Source organism: Cariama cristata, unplaced genomic scaffold (assembly GCF_000690535.1).
Source record: "Cariama cristata isolate BGI_N322 unplaced genomic scaffold, ASM69053v1 Scaffold46588, whole genome shotgun sequence".
Lineage (NCBI taxonomy): Eukaryota > Metazoa > Chordata > Aves > Cariamiformes > Cariamidae > Cariama > Cariama cristata.
The window spans coordinates 1-10,418 of NW_009630365.1; the positions used below are offsets into that span (position 1 = coordinate 1).

At 38.7% G+C, this 10,418-nt stretch overlaps 1 protein-coding gene across 1 annotated transcript; it reads right to left on the reverse strand.

The window, feature by feature from the left end:
• Positions 1-417: 417 nt before the first annotated feature.
• On the reverse strand, positions 418-9,505 carry CSGALNACT2 (chondroitin sulfate N-acetylgalactosaminyltransferase 2). Its single transcript, XM_009705470.1, has 3 exons — positions 8,842-9,505; positions 1,063-1,279; positions 418-523 (listed from the first exon to the last, which is right to left on the reverse strand). The coding sequence occupies exons 1-3, from the start codon at positions 9,503-9,505 to the stop codon at positions 418-420; spliced, it is 987 nt and encodes a 328-aa protein (XP_009703772.1).
• Positions 9,506-10,418: the final 913 nt, after the last annotated feature.

A 10,418-nucleotide genomic window follows, 5' to 3' on the forward strand; every position in this document is an offset into this window, starting at 1 on the left:
CCCAAACCATTCTATGATTCTATGATCATTAAATAAAATTGATTCTGTAGTGAAAGAACTATCGAAATCTACAGCCCAGTTCCAAAAGAACTTTAATTTCGATCAATCTGTTAGCATGACTGAATATTCACTGCAAAACTCACCCCTGTTGCTTTTTGGACTGTCAGAGAGAAACCTCAAAGCCACTGCTGTTAGTCTTTTTTGACCTATAACTTGATTTTTAGTAGTCTTCAGGAGACTTTTGCAACTTAAGGTGTAAAACGCCAACCACAAAACAGCATACTGTAAATAAACTTACTTTTCCTATTAACCTGTAATGGACTATAAATTTATTCTTTTTATCATTTCATTCTTTTTAAAAACCATTTTAAATGTCAATCAATATTGTTTGCATTGACTGACATGGGATCAACACACTTACCTAGCTACGGATTCTAGGATGCTTTTTACTTCTGACAGCCCATCTTGTCCAAAATACACCACCGTGAGGTGAACACGCTTATCCTGATGAATACACACGTCCCTATAAGCACAAAGATAAGCTGGTATTAATAATCAATTGCAACACAACAGAAGCTTCAGGTATGTAAAAGATAATACTTTTAAATGCAATAGCAGATTTAAGTATTCTGGTCAGACTTGCAACTAGCTTCTAAAGAAAACAAGAAAAGATGTTTTCTCTCCTCTTCCCCCACCTTTCCCATTTGAATCAGAAGGTTCCAATACTGTGTGTCTCATTCCAACACCTTATTTTAAAAACAGGAGCTCAAAACCTAATGGAAATACAAAAATTATGTTCAAGATCATCTGTACCCAGGTTCACAATGACCCTGGCATTTGCTCTATAAGGGACTTTGGTGCAATTTGAGAGTCTCTTAAAACCTTTAGAAGGAAAATTTTCTCTGTACAGTAGGTTCAATTACAAACATCCCAAGGGAGTTGCACACAGTGTTGGAATCATTAGCTCTGTCCCAAATCCACCAGAACAGAAGTTAAATTTGAAAAGGAAACAAAATACTTAAAATCAGCAATATAGCTCGCTATACAGTCTCAGGCACCTACCTAAAGTTTTGCATAAATTGTGCAAATGCCTCAGTTCTTCCAGCAAGAGGGACAATAATGTTAATGATTGATCTAGAAATATCGACCGTTTCACTCTTCACTTTCATGAGGGGTCCAAAAGGTCGGAACAAGGTGACATGCCTGTATTCCATGCCATCCATCTTCTTATAAAACAGTTCATACTGTGTCCCCTTATCTCTTTCTGTACGATAGTAACCTGAAGAATAAGTCACACAAGTAATTTGTAAAGTCAAAGATCCCCACAACTGTATTTCAGAAACGCTGTTTTTCCTAAGAACTATAAAGAAGTGAAAAACAAAGCTTTGGGGGTTTCTGGGTTTTTCCTAAAAACAAACAAATCAATCCACAAACCATCACCAATCACAATCACCCTCCTACCCTCTTTGACCAGATCTGGGAAACAATTGCAAACAAACTCCAGCTTCCTCTCCTTCTTAGAGATCGCAACAGGTTTTTATGGTCCTACATCAACTTCTCAGGCAGAATTAGAGTTGGGTCTTCACAGCAAAAACGGAATTCAGCTATTTGCTGTAGAAAAGGATGGCTGCTCTTAAGCCCTTCAGTAAGGATTTTCTCCCTGAGCTAGTCCACAGAAAAAGCTGAGATCATCTGGCCAGCAATCAACACAACTCAAGCTGTGGGCAGAACAAATAATACTAACTCGCTTGACAAAGCCTGCAAAATCTGAAATGTGATATCTAAAAAAAATTTGTGTGACAAATGCTGAAATGCTTTAAAATTTTCACTGCTGATCACTAGCTACAGTGCTTTGTATCCGATAAAGAAAGACAGTGGTGTTTTACTATAGCCATGGTCCTCTAAGGACCTAGGCAGAAGTTTTCTACATAGCTGTAACACCAAGAAAACAGTACCAGTCCTCTATAAACAGGATTTACAGATATTTTACTCCTAACTGGTAGGAAAATTTATCCCATTCAGAACATCAAGGAAGCAAGTTAAGCCAACAACCTCTCTAATTTTAAACCACAAAGGAAAATACCAAGACTCATCTGTGGCTTTGACTGAACTGAGCTCTGCATTGTTAATTCGGTATCTATACTAACCTGAGAGCGAGAAATGACAGGAAATATCCTCCAACAGAATTGCCCCATGTTCTTCCCTTCTCTGCTCTCCTCTCTCACCCACAAGGAAAAGGTGTATTATTGAGAAGAAACATAGGCTACACTATGAACAAAAAAACTCTCAGTTGAGCTGGCCACACAGATCATTGAGAAAGTTACAAATAGCTGCCTATCCCCAAGTGTGATGAACACACTTGCCTTCGTACCATGCAACCAGTGTGTTTCCATTCACCTCGCAGGCCTGAACTGCCTCTTCTCCTGCACACCAGCCTCTAGAGCAGCTGAAACCCTCTCCCAGCCTCCCACCCAGAAAGAAGATGGTAGGCCATGGAACAGCTGAACTCTTCTGGTGACACAAAGGGTTGTCTTTTGCACTCAGTATTGATACCGTCCTTACTGTTATTGTTGTCTTTTTTGCAACTGAAGTCAAGAGGGGTCAAGATATGTGAAGGGAGCAGCCCTAAAAACTTAGAGCAACTTGGTTTTGACTGTCTATCTCAGGAACTAGAAAAGTGATCTGACAGCTTTGCTTCTCTCCCTATCCCCAGGCAAATATTCTTCCATGTTTCCTTCTTCCCATTACCTTCTTATTCAATACAAGAAGGAAAAGAACGTGTACACCACCTTGCCCCAACTTTTTTCCCCTATACCCCAGGCTCCCTTCACAAAGAGTCCTTTCCCTAAATCTAACTGCCTCCACGTTCCTCTGCTCCAGTCTCCCTCCCCAAACCAAAACCAATTTCATTCATCGACGTTCCCTCCTTCTGCCCCTGTCCTGTATCTGTCCAATAGCCTCTCTTTCACAGCAAGCTCCCTATTCCCCTCCAATATTCAGCTCTGTAATGCAGTCTTTCTTGCAGGCGAGCATGTGCACTGGCAGACCCGATGGGACAAGTGGATGACCACCACACAGGGTCTGCGGGACACCGGGTGTAGTGGAACAAGCTGGTGCCACCACACTGGAAGTTAACGGTGACTATATGTAACTTTTCAAATTAAATGCTTTTTATCCTTTGAACAAAGTTTTGCAATGCACTCCTTTAAGAGAAAGAAATCCACATTTATTCTTTTGTGAACACAGAACTGCATAAGATACGAACCAGAATTTAAAGCTTGGGGAAAGCATGACAGTTTCAAGTCAGTATTAACTACAAGTACTGAAAAGGGTGTTTCAAACAATGAAAGTCCACAGTGTTGACTGTTAGAAGCAGAAAGATATTAAATCCCTCTCAATCGTTTTCCACTCCAACTGTCTGTGCTGTCTAGTCCAGCGCTGTAACTTGAAAACAGTTTCTTGGTTATTGGAGCAGCTGATGCACCACAGTGTTTGCACACCATGCTCTCATGCAATACACAGCAAATACTTTGTACCAGTACTCCTGCATAAATTAACACTCAGTATTGTGTATTATATTCCTTTCTCTAGTACCCAATAGCTGTTTAGATTAAAACACCATTTACAATGTAAGTGAAGTTTGTAAAAAGCACGTCACAGTTCCCAACAGCTTATCTTTAATCAAAGGATAAGCTTAGATGTCAGTCTACAACAGAAGACTGCAGTACAGAATAAAAATTTTTAGATTATAGTAATTTTAAGAAAAATGCTCCTGTAACTTCATAGAGACCTTAATATGCAAGTCTGAATTTGAGCAGTACCTTGCCAACATTCAGTTGCTGGAATATAGGATTCCAGACTTTGGAATCTCAACATCCTAACAGCACCACACTTTAAATAGTAAGTATGTGCTTCTCGAGTTATTCTTCTTGCTATGAGCTAACTTTCATAGGTAATCTACTAATTTGAATACTTTTATGAGATTAAAGCTTCTATACACAGAAGCCAGAATTGAGAACAGCCAGAAAAAGAACCCACATCTGTTTTACTTCTTAGTGTATTCAAGTTTTTAACTCTTGGGACAGACTCGTGTAATAAAACCTGCTATCTCACCTTCCAACTAGCATATACTGGCTGCCATCCAAAGTAGAGCTCTATAAGCAAAGAGGTAGAAAGCAGCAGAAATAATTTAACAGTGTTATTCCTGGTCCATGAAGCTTTACTCCCTTTCCAGAACTTCTGTTTCTCACCAAACAAATGAAATCTAGGAATACTGGGGATCAATTAATATCAAAGCCAAAAAGCTGTTCTTCTATTGCCTCAAATACTATTACTTGTTTTACAAGTACCAATAAAGTATTTGGTCTATGGAATTTAAGACATACATCTTTTTTTGTGTATAAAAATTCTCCATTGAAGTTCCCAGGTCTGGTCTGATGCACGCCATACTAAAAGGGGTGTTTGCGTGACAAAGAGTCCACGCTGTTCTAGGGATGGCAAGGACTTTGGACAAGTTTTGACTTTGAGCTTGCAGCATTTGGATAAATAGTTTTCATATACCTAGGATGGGTGGGGAGTCTTCCTTTGAGATTCAGATCTAAAGATAGTTTCTGGCCTTTGCCCAGTTCCAGCTGGAAACACAGAAGCAAGAGAAACGGACCCAAACAACAGCACTTCAATTCTGGTAGACATTCAATAACAAGACCTTTATTAGAGATTAACTAATCGATAATTAACCTCTGAAAATAAGCTAATGCGTCCATTTTCCAAAGGGTGATTTTAAATGTCTATCCAATGGAAGAGCTTTTAATCTCTTGATAAAATAAACCTGTTACACTGATAAATGTAACCCTAACAAACCAGTTACACTGATAAAGTACAGATGTCCACGAAGGCTCCTCAATGAGTTTTGCATCACTATTCAAGACTTAATGTCACAGGCTTCTGAAGAAAGGGGACAGACAGAGGTAATACTATTATGCTCTTCCCATCTTACTTATCCCCTGTTTCTCAATATTATCAAATGCTAATCTCAAAGAAATCTATTTTTAATCAGGACTATATTAGAATGCCCAATTCAGGAATAAGGTTCATTGTCTGCATTCCTAGAGCCCTTCATTTGTGAAAATACATAATATTGCAACTTTTATCCTCTCTAGGGATATTCTTCATCCAAGGGGAATAACATACTCCTGTTTCTCATATGCTTATATCTAATGGAAATCTTAAGGAAAAAAAACTTCAAAGCGTTTCTCAAACAGCAACTGCAGAACAAGACTTCTTTTAAGGTCAGATTTTTGTTCTGTTAATGTTAGAATTCTGGAAGTTTCATTCTGGGTTGCAACAAAGCAAAAAAGGTAACAATGCAGCAAACAGAGCCCAATATAGCTGAGAAACTTGCTGGTTCTCATTAGCAGAGTACATCAATTGAGCCTTCTGAAAAATAACCTGGAGCTTCAGAAAGTATCTTTGTAGTTGCAATGCAGATTAGCAAATCATTTTTTTTACTTGGTGTTATTGCTCAAAGCCTGTCAATTGCCATGATGTGGCTGTGGCAGCTCTGCCCAATCACAACTCCAAGAGCGATTTGGACCATTACTTTGTCTTGCAACACTAAAAAGATAACATCAGTTTGGATAACACTTGAACAGGTTGCTCCCTATCGGGGATACAGCTTCCTTGCACCATTGCTAGAAGTCAGAATATCGTAGAGACCATGGAGGCTGAGCAGGCAGCAAAGGAACTGCATGAACAGTTAAATCGGGGGCACAGAGCTAAAACAAAACAACAAAAAAAAACCAAAACAGAGCAGTGACAAGAAAGTTAGCATACATCAGCATGTGTTTTGAAGTTTTTTGGCCTATGCAGTGCTAGAGTAATAAAAACCAATAGCTTCAGACTACCATGTATTATCAAGTAATTAAGTTTACTTTTTCAGAAAAGTTTATTTAGGAAACTTCTATTTATAAAATAGACAAATTTAAACAGGCAGAAGGGAGATTAATTTTTAATTCATATTGTTAGTCTTTGCTGTCACAAGTTACTCCAATATAGATAAATCCTAAAATACAGTAAGAAAAAAACCCTCTTGATGCTTTTACAGATCAAGACAGTGATACTTCACAGACCAGGCATCAGAGGGAACATAAATGCTGGGGAAGAACTTCAGACACATTCTGTGGAGATGAAGAGATGCCATTAGGTTAAGTTGTCTACAAGAAAAGAGATTCTAAACTTATTTAAACAGTCACCAAATTCTCTAAGGATTTACTAATAAACCTGAAAGTGCATACCACAAAATATTACATAGCTGAAGGTTTAGTCTAGTATTTCACAAGTCTAGGAAAAAAGCTGAAATAATTCCCAGAACCAAGCGTTTACCTACATGAAAATTTAGCCTGTTAAGGTAGGAAGCTAGAACACTTCTAGAATAAAAATGCCTGTTCCTAGTTTAGCTTGTACTTGTGGAACAGTTTTGTGGGGTTTTGTAGATAGATATGCATTAGTTTTGAGAAAAAATTCCTGCAAGTCAAAACAAAAGCAAAATCAGTTTATCTATATTAAGCACAAAATATGACGGTTATGTATAAACTAATGCAGTATCATGTTTTCCCTTTTGCCCCAGAACCAAAAAAAATAATCCACACCAAGTTTCTCAGCCTCCCGTTTCAAATTGCGTAAAACTCTAATCTTAGTCCTAAATCACTTATTACAAAATAATCTATTAGCAATTGAAGATACAGAACTTTAACTATTTATTTTAACTCAAGCCAACTTTAACAAACTGCTGCTCTAAATGCGCACATTAATCCAGCAATAATTTAGCTGTGCTCTTAGGACAGTTACAGGACCTGTTGTGACTTCAGTAGATACACCATGTCCGCTATGCAACTTAAACCTACCAGTTTATGATAGCTTAAGGGAGAAGTATTTTCTAAATAGAAAGGCATCAGCTTTCCAACTGGACTTCCATCAACCAAGGATGCACAAACTGACAACAGAGGTAGCGCGCTACAGCCCAGTCACACGGCTGCAGGGCAAAGGGCCTGTACGTACCACTGCCAGAGGGCTCCATTTCCCACCTCTAAGCTTTGGAACAACAGGGGAAAAAAGAAAAAAAGGTTTTAATATTCAGAAGCAGTCTTTTTTGCTGGTCCAGTGCCTAAATTATCCAGTAGTATTCATACAAACAAAGCCACAGAATACCCACACAAACCACAACTTCTGTCTAAAAAAAGACACTGATATGTATCACTACGGCTAGCTGCTAACACACTCATAGGAGCTACAGCATAAAAATACTTTTCTTTTTCTATAGTTCCTGTAACCCTATGCTTGAAGAGACTACCTTTACAGCAAAAGGAAATTAGTTTGATTTCCAAAAATAATTATCAATATACCGGTGTGAACAGAGGCAGAGGTATCAAGTACAGTTCTAAGATCCTAAATCTGTTTGCTTTCTTGGAGCTCTGCAGTCATTAAAGGCAGTACACTAAGAGAAATAAACAGCTATTTCAGCAACGGTAAAAAACCAAATCCACCAGAGTATAAGCAGTATCTAAAACAGCAAAGGAAAAGCAGCTGCACACTTAATATAGAAAGAAAACAATTAAAATACTGCAAGAATGACTACCTCTAGACAAAATATGGTTTTTAATGAAAACTATACTAACAGCCTAACACTGTGCTGGCTGCGTTACATCGACACAGTTGTGGATTCTATGCCCTGCCCAACCCCACCTTCTGGAACGACAAAGAGTACTTGCATTAAACTTTAAACACAGTAGCTGTTAAAAGCAGAGACTTTTTGCGCTACAGACCGATTACATCATCTTAGACTGAAAGAACTGATTATGTCAAGGCCAACGGTACCTTTCTCCAGCATGTTTGCTTAACAGTGCAGACATCAGTACTGCTGAGATCCAGAATCCCTTTTACAGTAATGCTCTTATAACATGGTCCAACCTTTGGGTTTTTTTATGGCAGCAAGAACTGTATTTAATACTGTAAATACAAAAAAGAGGTACTAGGGCAGTTTTTGATAATACTTATCTCCATCAGTGTTACACTGTACTTTGACGGCCAACTTCTATAGGAATTATCACTAACTCATCTTTTAAGGGTGTCACTAAGTGTTGAAAGCATAACAGCTATATTCGCTTCTATAATAATGTGTTCTGTAATTAAACTTACAAGCACCGAGAGAGAATCAAAGACAGAACAAGAGAACAGTTCAAGGTTGTATAGCCTAGTGGACCCCATAATCAGTACACCATGAAAGGTCTATTCAGGATACCAAGTTCTTCAGCTGACATGACCAGAACACGTTAGACTACCAATGCTCTCCCTCCAATACAGGTATGCCAACTCTAAGAGAGCAAAAAGTCTGAATATTAACTACAAGTGGCATAGAGATGAACAAAGAAAAACCCCACAGCTTCATACTGAATTGCTTAACTACACAGGAACAAGAGAGATGAATCGATTTCTCCCTCCCACTGCCACCAGTTTCACTGGAAATCTTTCAGCTACTTAGTACCATAAGCAGTTGTGTCACACTGACTTCAGCTACAATCAGTTATGAATGCCTCTATTTTAAGCAGATACAGCTTCCTCTGTACGCTTCTTGAGGTGACTCCTTCTGAAATGGATTTCTTGCTCCCTACTCAAAACACAAGACAATGAAGCAGTAATACTCTCACCATTAGAACTATAGGTTCTTACTGTGTAATTACTGTTCAAGACTATATTTGAGCAGGTAAAACCCCTGAAAATACGAACACCATTATACGACTGATGTGACATTCTGTTAATGGGCTGGAAAGCATGTAATAAACATACCTTCTATGAAATCATTTTCACTATACAGGTGTCTCTCTCCTACTCCATCATCTTCATCTTGTCCATCTTCTTCATCTGGATTATTGATAACTTCTAGGCCAGCCTCAATAACTTCCACCAATTCATCACGTTTATCCTTTCTAACGGGTTTCTCTTCTGGATGCCGAGTGAGCCCCATTTCCAACTGGAATACTTTCATGGATGTAAAGCTTTCAAAAGGAATGACGCCATATTCACTAGGCAGTTTGGCCCCCATGCTCACCTCAGCTTTGTCAATCTGGGAATGAAGAAACTCTAGCAGATCATTGGATGCTTGTTCTTTGGTGCCCTGGTAGTTCATACCATTGACCTTGGGGCTCTTTTTTTCCTGCAGGGTTTTCAATTTATCACTCATTTCCTGAAGCTCTTGCTTTAACTGGGCAATCTGACGTTTCAGACTGGTAGCTCGATTTTGATAATGCTCTTCTTGTTCCTGCAAGAGAGCTTGATAATATTCTTTACCCATGTTTTCACCTACGACGCCAGGTAGAGATCCATTACCATCTGTTTGTGGAGCACACTCGAGTAAATACATGAGCAAGACTAAACTGAATAGTAAAGCAAGGCCCACTAATAGCCAACGAGTCCTGGCTTGAATTACTAAGCCTCTTCTGGGCATTCTCATATTATTTCCGTTTTCAATCCAAAAAGATGACTTATCTGCTCACGCCTTCCAGGGAGCATCACCCCATAGTTCAAATCTCAGAAAGCATGACCGTAATAGTTACTAGAAGGTTTGATAAAGTAGCTGATGAGCAGTTTTCAACCTTTGCCTTAATCAAGTGTCATTGCAGAGACATAAATCTGAAGTTCCTATGTCACCCATAACCATCAACTGTAAGCTTGAATGATGCCATACAATTTGCTCAGGATTTCCCACACCAAACAAAAAACCCTGCAGAGGAGTAGGAAGACGGAAGACACCAGCAAGGAATCATATTTCAATCTCCTATTTCAACCCTAGTTGAAGGGTTTTAAGCTTATTTGAATTTCAGTGAGGAAAGTCTGCGAAAGTAGTTTAATAAGCTTTGAATTTTTTTACCCCACTGTGTAAGTGAGAGTAGTCTACGGTTTACTAACAGTAATTTTCATTGGCTAGTCTGGCTTTTCCTTTGGCACTGGAGTATTTTAATCCACTTCCCCTCCTTTCCTTGGAATCTGTGGTTTGAGTCAGCAAAATGAAGACAGAACCTAAAATTAAAAGAAAGGTGCATATTAGAACTCAAGGCAGCCAGTCATTTGGAAAACACGCGAACAAAGTTGTAACACATGGATGCAAAGAACTGCTGGAAGAAGGGGTGAGAAAAGGAGAAAGAAAACATTATTTCTTTCCATTGCATTACCCATCAGTGATTCCCTTTGACATAGTGTCTGGAAAACAGCAATATGGACAGTCTAATGAAATACATTTTTCACATAGCTAAAGCAGTAAGGGTTCTTCTAGTCTTGTCAAGTTTTATTTAACTCCCCTGTTCCTTCTTGGTTATTTTGTTTTGTTTTCCTCTGTGGGAGGAAGAAAAACACCAACAAAATCGATG